The sequence below is a fragment of the Sus scrofa genome, chromosome 13 (genome assembly GCF_054392235.1).
Source record: "Sus scrofa isolate SSC_HxYL_T2T_F1_AM1 chromosome 13, Sscrofa_HxYL_maternal_Yorkshire_Landrace_v2.0, whole genome shotgun sequence".
Taxonomy (NCBI): domain Eukaryota; kingdom Metazoa; phylum Chordata; class Mammalia; order Artiodactyla; family Suidae; genus Sus; species Sus scrofa.
The window spans coordinates 220,660,201-220,677,456 of NC_139395.1; the positions used below are offsets into that span (position 1 = coordinate 220,660,201).

Genomic DNA, 17,256 nt, shown 5'->3' on the forward strand with positions numbered 1-17,256 from the left:
CACCTCAAGCAAAAGCTTTTAGAAGTTTCGCCCATAACGATGTGAGACTAAGCCCAGGGAGGCTGCCCTGGACAAATGTCCTGAACATGAACTTGGTCAGAGGAGCAGCAGCTAATCAGGTGGTGGGGGGGGGGAAGGGGAGGGGCAGGCAGCATGGGACTGGTCCATGCAGAAGAGACAGCTTCATGTGGCCGCACGGCCCAAGGGAGACAGCCCTCCAAGAGATGGTGCTACTGGAGGCAGGGCCTGGTCACCAGGTGTCCCCCAGCCCGGGTAAAAGTCTGCGCGTCCAGGGAGCTCGCTGTATATGCCTTGGGGCAAGTTCCCTTGGACCTCAATCCCGGAAGGATAAGGGCTCAGGCAGCAGGCTCTGGGTGGACAGTGAAAGTCAAGTGTGGGTTCCTGAAGAGGAGAGGCTGTGGGCGAATCAGGGTTGGCCGGGCTGAGGGGTCCAGACTCCTCTTCCTTCGTTCCCGTGGGGCTTTGGAACCCTGTGCCCTGAACTCAAAGCTTCGCCCCAGGCCAGGTCATTACCCCCCAGCAAGTGATCATGCAGTCTGGCTCAACGAGGTGGGCGGAGGGCGGGGAAAGCACAGACTGTCCAAGGGAGGCAGACTGTGGTCCCTCTGGGTCGCCAAGCACCCGCGGCCTGCGAAGCAGTTTACCTGAATTTCCCTCACATCCGCGGGCTTGGTGCTCAGAACCACCGACGGGGAGGCGGAACTAACCAGGTGCTTCAAAGCATCCTTGAGACTTTCTGACACTGCATCTGTCCCAACCGCCTGGTCCTGTTGAGAGAGGAGGACATCGCCAAGTCGTCTCATAGCCGGGCAGGAGGGCAGGAGGGCGGGCACATGCACGGCTCCCCTCTGTGTCCCTGAGATGAAACCTACTTGCTGTCGCCGGGGCTCCGGGAGGTCAGACCAAGACAGGGGGAGACACTCACCGGGTCTTATCTGGACAGAGGACCCTCTGTACTGACTGCGGAAGTAATTCATGGTCCTTATTTTAAAAAATGACTAAAAATAAGATGTGAAAAAAGACACACACACACACACAAAGACATGTGCAACATAGAAATATGCTGATATTTCTGGGTACGTCCTTTCAGCTATTTCCCCCAAACATACAGACATGTGTAGACATGTGGGGTTTTTTTCCTTTCTTGCATGACATTTGCTTTTTTTTTTTTTTTTTTTTAAATTAAGAAGGAGTCAAGAAAATGGAAAAGCCTGGAAAGAAAGAAACCTGTGGAAGAACAAGTCAGGATGACATATGCCACACGACAAGCTCTGTAGAGCTACTGTAATGAATATCCAGAAAGGCATTCTCGGGTTCTAGAATGTTCACTGCACCACTATGCATGATGGCCCCATGCTGGAAACAGCCTAAGTATCTATCAGGACCTGGGGAGATACATAAATTACGGTGCAGCCACACCGTGGGATTCTACCAGCCATGAGCCCACACAGGGACACACATGAATCTCATGACGTCACGTTACATGAAAGACACCAACCAGCGAAAAACACACACACTCACTGCCCAATTCCTTTACCTAAAGTGCCCAGGCAGGCAGAGCTGAGCGATGCTGCTCGTGGGCAGAGTTCTAAGATGACCCTCAAAGAGCCACGTCCTGCCTAAGCCCCTCACCCGGAGGGCAGGGGGCACCCGTGACTTGCTTCCAGCCAATGGAATACGGCAAAGGTGATACGACGTCAACGGTTATGTTTATACGACTCCCTCGGAGCAGACTGGAGCAAGGGACTCTCCCGCTGCCCGTGAAGAAGGGGCTTCCACACGGGAGGGAGCCGCAGGGCACTGAGTGCCAGGGCTCCGAGGAGCCGAGAGCAGCCCAGCCCACAGCCAGCAAGGAACGTCAGTCCTACAGCCGCAAGGAGCTGAGTTTTGCCCACAACCACAGGAGCCAGGAAGTGGGTCCGAGCTCTGCAGTGGACACAGCTCAGTCCATGACAACCTGGGAGCCCCTGAGCGGGGAACCCAGTGAACCTGGACTGACCAACAGAAACTGAGATTAATGGGTGTTGTGTGACGCCGCAGGGTTGTGGTCATCAGTTGCCAGCGTGGATACCCTTGGTGGTGGCTGCAGGGGGTCAGTGGAAGGGGCAGAGGGGCTTTTCTGGGGAGCTGACCCTGCTCGCTTGTTGGCCTGGATGCCGGGCACTCAGGAAGGGTCAGTGTGTGACAGCTTCGATCGACGGATGCTCCACCATCTGTGCGCCTTTCTGCACATCTCATCTCAACTACATTTTTTGAGTGGGAGGATCTATTTTTTAAGATCACAAGTAAAAGCCTTATTTAAATAAGACTTTTTTTTTTTTTTTTTTTTGAACTCAAAAACTGGATCTGGGAGTTTCCTGGTGGCCTAGTAATTAAGGATTTGGCGTCGTCACTGCTGTGGCTCGGATGTGATCCCTGGCCTGGGGGCTCCGCCAAGACCAAAAACAAAACCAAGAACAAAACAAAACACACACACACAAACCGGATCTGGGTGGATGCTTGTGAACCGAACACGTCAAACCCTGCCGGCCGTGCGTCCACACTGTCATTCTGCGGTTTCGGGCGATAAGTCCAGATGCTTGGTGGCCCTGATGACATTTCTGGCTCTGTCCTCGGTGTCCCTCGTCACCTCTGGTGTAAGTGTCCCTGTTGTGTGGTCCCAGCCCATCTCCCGCCCACCGCTCAGGGGGACGGACGCCAGAGGGATTCTGTTTTCACCAGGGCCATGGAAAATCTATTGAAAATCTTCCAACTTGGGGGCTGGACGTGATTTCAGAACTTGGTCTGCGGTGTCCCAAGGACAACCGGTGGCCAGGCCGTGTGACAGCAAACATACGCCAAATTTTACTGAAAATCTATCCTCTGCCAGGAATCTGCAACTAATAATAACCAAGACGGCTAATATCACTTTGGGGACGGGCCAGGCTCGAGTCTGTGCGTTTCCACGTATTAGCTGCTCCATCCTCGCAAGCAAGCACCTTGGATGGGACCACCCCCGTTTTACAGACGGGGGGGGGGGGCCGGGGCCCCCCCGGGGGAAGTAATTAGCCACGGTTAACAGGAGTGGGGCCGCGCCGATAAGGGGCAGAGCCGAGCCAAACCCAGGCGCTGAGGCCCCGGGGTCTGCACTTCCATCCACTCTGCTGTCACCTTTCTCTGGGGACAATGGGTATGTGACATAATTACCTCCTTTTTAAACTGAGGTGAAGCCGCATATGTTTAATCACTTTCAGGCATGCATTTCAGCGGCATTTAGTACATATACGGTATTGTGCAGCCTCACCTCTAATTCCAAAATATTTCCATCACCTCCAAAAGAAGCCCCTCGCTCATTAGCAGTCACTCCCCCGCCCCCCACAGCCCCTGACAACCACCAGTCTGCTTCCCGGCTTCATGGAGTTGCATATTCTGGATATTTCGTAGATATGGGATCATATGATATATAGTCGTTTATGTCTAGCTTCTTTCACTGACATGATATTTTCAAGGTTCAGTCTTGTTCCAGCAGGTATTAGTACTCCATTCTTCTATTATGAGGGGAGTTTTGGGGGGTGTGGTCCTTTTAGGGTCTCACCAGCAGCATATGGAGGTTCCCAGGCTAGGGGGCGAATTGGAGCTGCAACTGCCGACCTACACCACAGCCACAGCCACGCCAGGTCCAAGCTGTGTCTGCAACCTACACCTCAGCTCACAGGGGCACTGGAGCCTTAACCCACTGAGCACGGCCAGGGATCAAACCTGCGTCCTCATGGATACTAGTCAGGTTCATTACCACTGAGCCACGATGGGAACTCCCTCCATTCTTTCTCCAGCTGAATAATATTCCACTGTAAGAATGTACTTCGCCCGGCTTATGTATTTGTATCTTTTTTAACCCCCACAATTTCTCCTCACTGTACAGAGGAGGGGACCCAGGGGAAAGCTGGGCTTTGGGGTCCTCAGAGGCCAGAGTCCCTCCCATCCCAGATCTGCAGAGCAGCTGACTTGGGGACCTTCCTTTATAGCGACGCCCCTGCCCCCACGCCTTCTTCCCATCTGCGGTCAAGAGGGTGCGTTACCCCACGGGGCCGGCTTACTTTTATCGAATTGCTCCCTGTATGAGGGGTACCTGATGCTCAGAGACATGCCCAGGGCGCCGTGGGAAGCAAGGCGTGACAAGAATGCTCCCTATTAGATAAGAACGGGGAAGAAGAGCCACTTTACCAAAAGAAGCCCAGGATGGATAAGCAGTAACTAGAGAAACACATGAGCAGAGAGCAGGGGGCGGATGGGGCGGGAGGCAGAGGATGGAGACGAGGCTTCTGAGTACAATACTTCATGGAATTTTGAGGTGTCAGCTATGTTAATAATTTTGCACATTCAAAAAATATGGAACTCCATAAAGACGGCAGACAAGGAGTTCCCGTCGTGGCGCAGTGGTTAACGAATCCGACGAGGAACCATGAGGTTGCGGGTTCGATCCCTGGCCTTGCTCAGTGGGTTAACGATCTGGCGTTGCTGTGAGCTGTGGTGTAGGTTGCAGACGCGGCTCGGATCTCGCGTTGCTGTGGCTCTGGCATGGGCTGGCAGCTATAGCTCCAATTAGATCCCTAGCCTGGGAACCTCCATACGCCATGGAAGCGGCCCAAGAAATGGCAAAAAGACAAAAAAAAAAAAAAAAAAAGATGGCAGACAAGGCCTGGAATGCCACTAACAGAAGCGAATGCTTAGATCTGCTTGCGTGAACGATCATCAAGTTGGCAGCACATCCACCCAGAGGGAAACACTTAATTGGAGTAGTTTTGGAAGACAGACTCAGGGCCCCCTCGATGGGATACCCTCTGCTATGAAGACGGGGGAAGCGACCTTGCACTTCGGTGGGTTTGATGTCGGGGTGGGGGAGCAGTTTACACTGTGTGTGTCTACTGTAGGCCTGAAATAGCAATGCCATGTGGGGGAAGGTGCTACAAACACGGGAGAGCAGGAGAAGATAAACCAACGGCCAGGGAAACACTTAACGCAATTACTTCACAGAACCAGCTGGTCAGGAAAAGCGTATTCCAATTCAGAAACACTTTCCACGTATTCACGTGAAGAGAATTACAGACTTCTTAGTCTGTTTTAAAAACCTGCCTACGTCTCTCTCAAGGCATGCACGGTTGAAGTCTTTATGACAAATTGTCACATTCACACACTTCCGCTGCGGTGATGGCGCTGCAGCTGAGCAAGAGTCCGAAGTGGGGTAACATTTCAAGGAACGATCAGAAAAGCCGCTGCAAAGGAGTAACCGTAATCTCTGCCTTTGGTGCGGCTGCTTCTCACCATCCTTCTAGCGACGGAAAGTGACGGCTGCCAGGTGACTTCGCACACCTCCTCCCGCTCCCAGATTCACTTCTTCAAACACCCAAAGCCACCTTCAGATCCGAAACAGCTTTGCAAAAGGAGGCGGTGCCTTTGCACCTGGGGCCCCTGGGCGCCAGCCTTTGGACTCAGCTGGAGCCACAGGTGAGGCGCCCTCAGGGTGAAGGGGAGGGTCTGATGGTCATGGGTGATTGACCGTCCAAGCAAACCTAGGTTCCATCACACGATGGTTCTCAGCTTCAGCTGCCCACGAGCGCTTTAAAAAAGGCCAATTAGGAGTTCCCGTTGTGGCGCAGTGGAAATGAATCCGACTAGGAACCATGAGGTTTCGGGTTTGATCCCTGGGCTCGCTCAGTGGGTTAAGGATCTGGCGTTGCCCTGAGCTGTGGCGTAGGTTGCAGATGCGGCTCGGATCCAGCGTTGCTGTGGCTGTGGTGTAGGCCAGCGGCTGTAGCTCCGAATAGACCCCTAGCCTGGGAACTTCCATATGCTGCGGGTGTGGCCCTTAAAAAAAAAAAAAAAGTCCAATTAAACCCGTATGGGGCGGGGAGCAGGCAGGGTTCAGGACGTTTAAAAGCTGCTCCACAATAGCAGGTGCAGCCCAAGGGAGAGCCTGGGATTAAAGCCGTGGAAGCCCCGCCCCCATTCTGCCCCGCCCATTTCCTAGGCTCCCCCATCAGAGATGCACTAATCAGAGGCTCTGTTACCAGAGCAGGGGTTCCCGACGTGCCCACGTTTGCACACCACAGGGAGGAGGAACCTGAGAGGCGCAGGGACTGACCTCCCCCGGGGCTTTGGGCTGGGTGCCCACGGCCATCTCCGGGGCGCTGATGAAGGACCACTTGATCTGAATGTCCTCTCGCTTCTCCTTCATGTGGAGCTCCAGCTGTTTAAAAAAAAAAAAAAAAAATTATTGGAGGGCTGCTCTCTCCATCAGGTGCACCTACGTGTTCATTTATTTTCCTAGACCGTTGCTGATCCCCGCTTGGCAGACCGTGTGCTTCCCAGACCCAGAGGAGAGCTGCGATCGGCCTCCCCCTCACTGTCCTGCACCTGCCTGGCTGGCGGCCTCCTCTGCCTCAGCCTCCCACCTGGAGAGGGCCCTCAGGGTGGAGGCGGAAGGCCGGATGCCACAGAGCCCTGCAGCCTCGGGAACGTCGACGCCTCTGCTTTGCAGCTCTTTTCTGAGCAGACCACCCAGGCGTAAAGGATGTGGAGGGACAGAGAGAAGGGAGCCGGGCGCCCCCTCCAGCCCCACCTGCTCACAGTCCCCTGGGTGGTGTGCCGAGCAGGTCAGCGTCTTATCCTCTCTGGCCTCTCCCAGTGCCCCATCCAACCCTACCCATCCCTCGTGGCAGCATAACGCTGTCCCCCCAACAGACGTCCACGCTCCAACATTCGTGTGACGACATTGCCTCCCGCAGCAAATGGGACTTGGCAGGTGTAACTAGGGTAAGGGCTTGAGGCTGAGAGACAATCCTGGGTTGTCCCAGGAGCTGCAGGGAGCCCGTGAAAAGGAGGGGAGGCAGAAGGGCATGCCATCTCCCTGTGAAGAGGGAGGAGGATGCCAGGAGCCCGGAATAAGCCGCCTCCAGAAGCTCGGACCCGCCCACAGCCGATGGCCAGCGGGGTATTGGACCCTCAGTCCCACGGTCCTCAGGAGCTGAGTTCAACAATGGGTGAGCAAGGAAACGGATGCTCCCCCAGAGCATCCAGGCTTTTCACCTGGGTGGGACATTGGCCCTCCAGAAAGAGAAGCTGCGAAGTGTGTGCTGTTTTGGGCTAAGCGTGCGGCGGTTTGTTTCAGCAGCCACAGCAAATGCAGCCAGCAGCCCGGCTTCGTCAGCGGGAAGCTCCTTCCAAAGCCCAAATCTGGACCCCTCCCGTCTCCGTGCCGCCCCGCAGCCCCAGGGAAGGGACGGACATAACAGCTTCAGGTTCCTTTTCTGAATAGGCAGGATGCTCACTCATGCTGGCAACCCCATCTGAGAAAAGGTCCGTCCCTTGCCCTGTAGCTTTGGGTGACTCGTGTGAAAGTGCCCTTTAGTTTCACTGCCACGGTCCCCGAGTGGCACCCACCAGGTGGAGGTGAGGGGGGCAGCTGCTGGCCTCTCTGCACCTTTTATCTGAGAAAAAGCAGAGGAAGACAATGCCTCCTGCCTTGAGCATGAATAATTGACCGACCTCTAGCAGCTGCCTCTGCTCTGAGAGGTACCCACAGGCTGCTTTTAGCCTGTGTTAAGAGATCAAAGACACAACTCTGCTGCTTGTGTCTGAGCTGCGTCAAATGCACACAAGCCACATCTCAGAAACTACATTTTCTTGGTGGATGTTTGCCGTCTTTGCTGGAGTCACCCCATCCCGAAACCTGGGTCATGTTGGGTATGCATGTCCCAGACTTTAAAATTATTTTCTCGAGTTCCCATTGTGGCGCAGCGGAATCAAATCTGACTAGGAAGCATGAGGCTGCAGGTTCCATCCCTGGCCTCGCTCAGTGGGTTAAGGATCTGGCATTGCCATGAGCTGTGGTGCAGGTCGCAGATGTGGCTTGGATCTGGTGTTGCTGTGGCTGTGGTGTAAGCTGGCAGCTGTAGCTCCAATGCGACCCCTAGCCTGGGAACCTCCATATGCCGTGGGTGCGGCCCTAAAAAGCAAAAAAAAGAAAAATAAATAAAATTATCTTCCAATCATGTTCTCCAAAAAACTGAAAAGAGCAGGAGGGCTTTAACATCTAATGAGCTCATGAGGTCCACTGACGCTCTCTGCTTCCCTCCTCTTGGAAAGGGTTTTGAGAAAAAGCCATTTAGGCAGCCAGAAATTTCTGTTTGCCCTGGTTATTTAAAATCATGGCTTTTTAAGAAAAGCATACAGAATATCATCTTCTCTTGCAACTGAGAATACTTATGACTTGGGTTCATCCCCAAATTAGCAGCCAAGCAGAAGGACAGAGGAGAGCAAACACAGCATTGAAGTGGCAGCAACCCCGACGAAAGCCCCAGAAATTCAGTCTTTACACAGCAACTAAACAAGAGTTCAGTGAACTTTTTTTTTTTTTCTTTTTATGGCCACACCTGCGGCATATAGAAGTTCCCAGGCTAGGGGTTGAATTGGAGTTTGCAGCTGCCAGCCTATCCCACAGCCACTGCAACACCCGATCCAAGCCGCATCTGCAACCTATACTGCAGCTTGCGGCAACACCAGATCCTCAACCCACTGAGCGAAGCCAGGTGTGGAAGCCGCATCCTCACGGGCACTATGTGGGGTTCTTAACCCAGGGAGCCACAACAGCAGCTCCAGTGAACTGCTGCTCTATGTGCAAGATGCAGAGTTACCTGACGATTTACGCATCTAGAAATTTCACTCATAAGCCTGTAATTATTATATATGTCTCTCTTTATAATTGTTTTCTATATAATTATTAATATTATATATAAAGTATGTAAATATACCAATTATAAAGGTTAGATATTATATCTGTCCACTATAACTATTCTAATAGTATCTATTATCCAAAAATAATGGTAACACTCATCTTTTAATTTATACGAATAACAAAGAATCCCTCTCTCTTTATTTTTATTTTTTGGCCATGCTCATGGCAGGCCAAAGTTCCTGGGCCAGGGATCAAACCAATGCCACAGCAGCAACAAAGCCAAAGAACGGACCCTTAACCCATGGAGCCACCAGGGAACTCCAACAAAGGGTCTTTTAAAGTTGACTTTTTCAAAAGCTGAAAAAAAGGCCAGCTCCAGACCCTAAGTGTTTTCCAGGCTGCAGGAGACTTCTGACATCTAGTATCAGATCCTGAAACAGAACCACTCTCCTCACCTCAGGTGCCACCTATCCGAAATCTAATAGCGGACAACACCCTTGAAAAATACTGAATCTCCTGTATTTGATAGATGGAAACTCTGAATTCATATGTACACAGATACACGAATGTATAGACATAGAGGTGTGTGTATACACGCATGCCTGTATATACATACCCCTGTAACACGCACGCTTTCTCATTTCCGACAGAGACAATGTGACATGGAAGGTGACACTGAAACTTACAAAGTGAGCAGTAATACAGGAGAACAGGGTCCCCTCTGTGGTGGCTCCGCACTCCCACTACAGGCTCATGAGAGCTGCTTCCCTAGACCCGCACCATCTCCCCAGCGGTACCTGCAGATGAAGCGGGGACAGCCGCACGCCGTACACCGGGCGCCCCGCATCCCCAGCTGAGGCAGGCCCCGCGCTGACCAGGAACTGGATGGAATCGCCCACCACGTGACAAAACACCACCTGCAGGAGGGACCAGATAACAACAGCACTTTATTTTTTTATTTTTATTTTTTTTTTTAGGGCCCCCACCCGCAGCACATGGAGGTTCGATTCAGAGCTACAGCTGCCAGTCTACACCACAGCCACCGCGACAGAGCCGAGCTGCATCTGCGACCTACATCACAGCTCACCGCAACGCCACATCCGTAACCCACGGAGCGAGGCCAGGGATCGAACCCGCATTCCTCATGGATACTACTCAGGTTTTTAATCCTCTGAGCCACAGTGAGAACTCCAGATGACAAGAGAACTTTCGAGGAGAGAACTTTCACGTCTTATAACTCTTCAGTTCATTGCACAAAATAATCCAGGCTCTATACATCAGCAAGAACAAGAATTCAGGGTTTCAAACGAGGGTAAATACTCAGATTCATATCTCTTCTGTTTGGCAGCAGTTCGAAAACTAGAAAGAATATTTCAAGTCTCTTCATCCTGATGGGTTTCTCAGGAGCTAAACTCTGTCTTGTCCAAATCCAGCCATGATCTTTTCACACATAAGGATTCTTTAAACACTGCCCGGTTCTATTTCTCCACACAGCTGACTTCACATTCCCCAGATGTTTCCACATTCCCACGAGTGAAAACCACCAGCCATCGTCTCTCACTGAAAATAGGGCTCAACAAGAGCATTAGCTATGGGTGTTAACATGTAACAAATAAAAGACTCACCCAGAACACACGAAACTGTTTCTATCTAAATAACTGTTAACCCAGTGTGGTTTCCAAAGATGTGGGGATAATTCAAAGGCCACATGAAATAGTAAAACAGTCACAACATGATACAGGCTGAACCAAAACAGGATTATAAAAGGAGCTCATTTAAAGACCTACGATTCAAATTGCATCAGGAATATAGCAGACGATACTCCTGACATAAATCACAAAGCCTTTTCCAGGGACAACGATGATAGCTCTTACTGCGCAGAGAAGCAGCGAGTCTCTGCCACCGAGTCCCCCTGCAGGGGCAGACCTTCGAGAATGAGGGGTCGGCCGCCCTCCTGGCAGAACGCCGAGCAAGCCCAGTATGAAAGGACCACAACGCCAGGTGCCAGGTGTACCGGGCTGGGAGGAGGGGGACAGGGAGGGCAGAGGGGGTCCAGCAGGTGGCTGGGAGGCACCAGGAGGCTGGGAGTGAGGCAGAGTGAGCCCCCTAGGGGATGGTGTTACTTGGGAAAGGAAGGAAAAATTCTTTAATTCTCTGGTGGATTGAGAATCTAAAATACCAAGTCGAAGATTTTCCAAATAGTTCCTTTGTCGGGGTAACTGTTATTTCACAAAGTTCAGGCTGAAACCATCCTCCTTCCTGCTTCTGATCGCTGGCTATCCCCCCCTCCCTCCTCCACCAACGCCGCCAGTACTTTTCCATTCCAGACACATCTGCCCCTCAACAAAAACCGGACCTGTACTGCATTAGGGCAACACGGGGCCTGTCTGCAGCATCTGCCATAAAACACCTTGATGGGACAGGGTTAGAAAAAGAAACTCGGAGTTCCCATTGTGGTGCAGCAGAAAGGAATCCGACTAGGAACCATCAGGTTGTGGGTTCGATCCCTGGCCTCGCTCAGTGGGTTGAGGATCAGGCATTGCTGTGAGCTGTGGTGTGGGTCGCAGACCTGGCTTGGGTCTGGCGTTGCTGTGGCTGTGGTGTAGGCCAGCAGCTACAGCTCCAATTAGACCCGTAACCTGGGAACCTCCATATGCCACAGGTGCAGCCCTAAAAAGACAAAAAAAAAAAAAAAAAAAAAAAAAAAAGAAAAGAAAGAAAGTAAGAAAGAAAAAGAAACTCTTAGGGAGTTCCCTGGTGGTCTAGTGGTTAGGATTTGGCATGTGCATCACTGTGGCCCAGGTTTGATTCTTGGTCTGAGAACTGAGATTCCTACATCAAGCCACTGTACCCTGCCACCCCCACCTCCCCCCCAAAAAAGAAGAAAAGAAAACACTGCCTTTTCCAAATATGCAGAAAAACTGCACAACCCTTACTTTCATCTGTTCTTGCAAGGTTGCTGTCGGAGGACAGATTTATGTGGATTCGTTACATATCTTCATGTTTTTGCATCTCCAGGGTCCATCAAAGGTTGGAACAAAAAAAATGTTTGTATAAGAAATGTCGTCTATTCATTTTAAAAATAAATGCTCTATAAACAATCCTTTCTGGAGGAACGCATTTTGATGCCAGACGAGTTACACACACAAGTGACATGGAGAAAATTCAATCCTTTGTCTCAATAGCTCAGGCCATTTTATGGTGTAAACTGAAAAACCAGACAGCGACGGGCGGACTCCTGCTATTTCTTTGGAACCATCTATACGTAGCTAATTAGAATGTGACAAAGAACACTGAGTGTCATTAGTGTCTTGACTCAAGAAAGAGTTGGTGGAGTTCCCTGGCGGCCTAGCAGTTAACGGACCTGGTGTTGCCACAGGTGTGGCTCGGGTTCAGTCCCTGGCCTGGGAACTTCCGCACATGCCATGGGCACAGCGAAGAAAGAAGAAGAGAAGAAGAGGAGGAGGAGGAAGAGGAGGAAGAAGAGTTTGGTTTCCATCTTGCATCTTGCAAAAGGCTACCCCACGGCTCTATTCCTTGGCACAGAGATAGCCCAAAAACCTGGTTAAACGCAAATAAACAGTCAAAGGTTTTTAAAGACTTTAAAACTCCTAGAATGCAAGCCTCCAAAGGTCACAATTACCATCATATCAAGTCAGGAAAATAAATGCAATCACTAAAAATGGGACATTAAAAGGGCTGGAAGTCTCTCTTTTTTTTTTTTTTTTTTTTTTTGGTCTTTTTAGGGCTGCACCTGCAGCATATGGAGGTTCCCAGGCTACAAGTGCAATTGGAGCTATAGCTTCTGACCTACACCACAGCCACAGCAACACAGGATCCGAGCCGAGTCTGCAACCTATGCTGTAGCTCACGGTTACGCGGGATCTTTAACCCATTGAGCCAAGCCAGGGATCGAACTCGCATCCTCACGGATACTAGTCAGGCTCTTAACCTGCTAAGCCACAATTGCAACTCCTTTACGTCCTTTCATAGAGACCTCCCTGGAGGGTCTCTCCCAGTCCTACTGCTTCCAGACCCTCTAAACACCACCTGTCATATGGTCCAACCACACCCTGGCCTCTCTTCAGTATCCAGCTGGAAAAACTCTTCAAACAACAATCTGGTCCTGCCTTGATGTTCCAGTTCAACCAAACAAAATGCCACCACCATCCCCTTGTGTCCAGCTGGAGGGACAGACCAGGGCCAGATCCTTCTCCAGGGCCAGCCTCTGGCCCCCCAAGAGTACGACGGTCCCATTTGCCAAATGGACGAGGCCAAAATGCAAAGGAGGTTTTAAAAATAATTAATCTGCTTTGAGTGCATTAAGGTGTTATCTGCCATTGGGATTAAATTCTCTCAACCCAGGCAAATTGTGGCAGGGCTGTCAGTGTCCCCAAGGGTGCCCTTTCAGAACAGGGTCACCTGATGCAAGGTTAGGTAGGGAGACCCTTCCGGCTAGTGCCAGGGTGTCCGGGGTGGCCTTCTTCCTAAACGTGGATGAACAGGTTGACACCCTGATCTTGACCTTCCAGGCTCCCAGCTCAAATGCAAGCTTGTTTACAAGCCTCCCTCCTGAAGACGCCAAGTTGATGCCATCCTCAGGGCACCCCAACCCCACAGAGCTGTTTCAATATGGCAGTGAAATCCTTACCGCCTGGGCCTCCCTCCGAGGCGGTCTGGCATCGATACTGGAGGTTCTAAGGTAAACGGCAACTAGATCTGGTTTCGGTGGGGGGACCGAGGCCTCTTCTCCCAGAATGGAAGCTGTGTGGGCCCCTCGACAAAGCCAAGGTCTGGGAGCAGGGAAGGGAGCTGCCTTGAAAACAGCCAGCCACGAACCTGCCTGCGTTACTCCAGAGATTTTTCCCCTAAAGCAAGTCTAGAAGTCCTGGGTGACATACCCTACCCCAAACATCAAGAAACAAGACTCTATTCAGAGTCTTCCTGTCTGCAAAGGAGGCCTTTCCTGGGGAAGGGGCTCCACACGGGGAGGGGCCCAGAGGCGCAGGAGCACCTGGCTGGCAGGTGAAGGTCTCCCCCAGGGATCGGGGGCGGGGGGGGGGGCAGCTGAGGGGAGCATCACGTTTTTGTTGTGACCTGAGCAGAAGGAAGAGAGCGGGCGGCCGCCTGGGTTTCTGTTCTCCCAGCTTCCTGGACTTACACACGGTTGCACACCTATGCGAATGGGTCTTATCTTCCAACTGTGTTCCTTTGTTTAGACAGAGTGGGGCAGGGAAGAATTCCAGGCCCAGGTACTCTCCCAAAGTCCTGCTCTCGCTTTGCTGATAAGACAGTCCTCTGACTTCTTCAAAGCTCACTGCACTTTCCACCTTCCTTTTTTTTTCCCCCCCTTCTTTTTTTTTTAATTGCCACACTCTTGGCATATGGAAGTTTCTGGGTCAGGGACTGAACGGGAGCTGCAGCTGCAACCTACAGCTGGAGCAATGCTGGATCCTTTAACCCACTGTGCCAGGCCGGGGATGGAAATGGAACCCACACCTCTGCAGAAACCCGAGCTGCCACAGTCTGGATTCTTTTTCTTTCATTCATTCTTTCTTTTCTGGCCACCGCACGGCATACAGAGTTCCTGGGCCAGGGATCAGATCCGACCTCAGCTGTGACCTAAGCTGCAGCTGCAGTAACACCAGATCCTTAATGCACTGTGCCGGACCCGGAATTAAACCTGCATCCCAGTGCTCCCAAGATGCTGCCAGCCCTGTGTGCCTCAGTGGGATCTCTGGCACAGGATTTTTGAGCTAAGGAATGCCACATTAAACCATGTTATATAGGAGTTCCCACTGTGGTGCAGTGCAAACAAATCCAAATAGTATTCATGGGGTTGCAGGTTCAATCCCTGGCCTCGATTATTGGGTTAAGGATCCAGTGTTGCTGTGGCTGCGATGTAGGTCACAGATTCGGCTCAGATCTGATCCCTGGCCTGGGAATTCCATATGCCTCGGGACGGCCAAATACAAAAAAAAAAAAAAAAAGAAGAAAGAAAAAAAATCCTGTGCTATACAGTACGTCTTTTTTTTTTTTTTTTTTAAGTGTTCACTTAAAATTTATTATCACTGTTACTGCTGAGAAGTGGTTAGCCAGGGTTGAGGGAAGGTGTGTTCTGGAAGAAGCAGCTGCGGTGTGTGGGGACAGTAGGTCTTTTTTACCTAAACAACCATACGGAAAAGAATCTGAAAAGGAACGGATACATGTCTATGTATAAATGATTTACTGTGCTGTACCTTCTAAAACAATACAACTTTCTAAGTCAACTCTACTGCAATAAAATTTATTAAAAAAAAAAAAAATCCATGGGCTTCTCGTCATGGCACAGCGGAAACGGATCCGACTAAGAACCATGAGGTTGCGGGTTCGATCCCTGGCCTCGCTCAGTGGGTGAAGGATCCGGCGTTGCCATGAGTTCGCAGACATGGCTCAGATCCCAAGTTGCTGTGGCTATGGTGTAGGCCAGCAGCTGTAGCTCAGATTCGACCCCTAGCCTGGGAACCTCCATATGCTGTGGGTGTGGCCCTAAAAAGAAAAAAACAAAAAACCAAAAAACATGCGCTGTTCTCTCCCTTGAACTCCAGGCATTAAAAGGCCTACACAAGACACTTCTTTTAAGATGACACGTAGGAGGGAACTGGGTCTTTTCCAGGCCGCTGTTAGCGCCCGGGTCTGGGCCAGGTCACTCAGTCACAACTACACCTACTGCCGCTGCCCTGGGTCCCAGCACACAAACAAAGCCCCAGGGAGCCCAGGACCTTCTCCAGGCTGAGTGCCTGAGAGCTGACTCAGCCCCAAATTCCCTTTGCTGTCCTTTAAGGGTGGCCTGCCCCCATCCCCACCCCCTCCTCCAGGAGGTGGTGCTTGAAGGGCAGGGCCTCCAGGGAGGAATCTCACACCTGCCCTTGGAAAGACACCCCCAGCCCCAACCCAACCCCCTTCAAACAATTTCGCAATCTAGAGTGTTTTAGCATAAATACCAGGCTAATGCTGCAGTACCTGGAATTAAAATAAGGTCAACCAGGAGTTCCCGTCATGGCTCAGTGGTTAATGAATCTGACTGGGAACCACGAGGGTGCAGGTTTGATCCCTGGCCTTGCTCAGTGGGTTAAGGATCAGGTGTCTGCCATGAGCTGTGGTGTAGGTTGCAGATGCAGCATTGCTGTGGCTGTGGTATAGGCAGGCAGCTATAGCTCTGATTCGACCCCTAGCCTGGAAACCTCCATATGCCAAAGGTGTGGCCCTGGAAAAAGACAAAAAAAAAAAGTCAACCAAACTCCTATTTGCAACAACAGGAAGAAATCGGGGCGACATTGCATCCCACTGCCCCTTCAAACCAAAGAGCAAGGAGACCACCTCAGATCTCAGAGTGTATTTTTGTATATAAATATGTAACAGATACACTTAGATAGGAACAAACAAAAACCCGTGTGGGGCGTGCCCACTGTGGCTCAGCAGTTATGCACCTGACTAGCATCCAAGAGGATGCGGGTTTGATCCCCAGCTTCACGCAGTGGGTTAAGGATCCAGCGTTGCCAAGAGCCTTGGCTCGGATCCCAAGTTGCTGTGGCTGTGGTGTAGGCCTGCAGCTGCAGCTCCGATTCAGGCCCTAACTTCCCCTATGCCACACATGAGGTCCCAAAAAAGAAAAAAAAAAAAAAACCCATGTGCTCACAATACACAATTCACAGCCAGTGAGGCTGTGGGGTTCCCCACACACCACTCGGAATAAGCTTCTGGGGGAAATTCCCATCCGCGCCCAGATCCATTGGTTGCCATGGTTTCACACAAACAAGGGTGGGTTGGTGCCTCTCAGTTCCCTCCGCCCAGCCGCACGGTCTCTGTGGTGGGGGGGCCGGGGGGAGCTTAAGTAAAAGGATAAACACGGGAAGAATGAGAGGAACAGCCCTGTTTGTGGTCAGAGCTCGTGCTCGGATGCGAGGATGACCCGGGTTCGCTTCTGGCCTCTGCTTGTAGTAGTTCTCGAACCCTTTGCCCTCGGTGTCCTCCTCTGTACAGTGGGCACGATGCTCCCTTGGGCCGAGGAGGGCTGGGGGCACGAGTGAGAACAGACGTGGCCCTTATAGGCCGAGGGCACCAGGATCTGTGGCAGGGGCCCTGCAGGTGGGCAGGCTGGGCTCTCACTCCCCCACCAGCCCTGCTGGGGAGGGATTCAGCCTTCACAGGTACAAAGCCCGGGTTCAGAGAGAGAAAGTCATTCCCAAGGTGAGCTCAGACCCAACCTGGCTTCAAAGCCTTTCTCTAGTCTGGGTGGATTATTATGTTTATTTATCTATCTATTTATTTATTTTTCCTTTTTATTTACAAATGACACTGAAAACAAGGATAATTAAAACTTTTCACGGAGGGGACCACACACCAGGAAGGCCAACATCACTGCCGTCCCCCAGCACCAGGCATGACCTTGATCTCCCTGGAAAGCTTCCCACATAGGCATCCTGTCCACAAAATGTGTGGTCTCTCGGTGGAGTGCCTCTCGCAGCACAACCCTCCAAACC

The 17,256-nt window shown here is 51.5% G+C and overlaps 1 protein-coding gene across 1 annotated transcript in view; it reads right to left on the reverse strand.

Moving 5' to 3' along the window:
* Positions 1 to 17,256, reverse strand: part of C2CD2 (C2 calcium dependent domain containing 2) — a 66,859-nt gene that overhangs the window by 37,022 nt on the left and 12,581 nt on the right. Inside the window, exons 3-5 of the mRNA XM_003358976.5 lie at positions 9,532 to 9,651; positions 6,143 to 6,247; positions 666 to 788 (exon numbers count right to left, since the gene is read on the reverse strand). Coding sequence (XP_003359024.1) covers positions 666 to 788; positions 6,143 to 6,247; positions 9,532 to 9,651 — 348 coding nt within the window. The remainder of the gene's footprint in view (positions 1 to 665; positions 789 to 6,142; positions 6,248 to 9,531; positions 9,652 to 17,256) is intronic.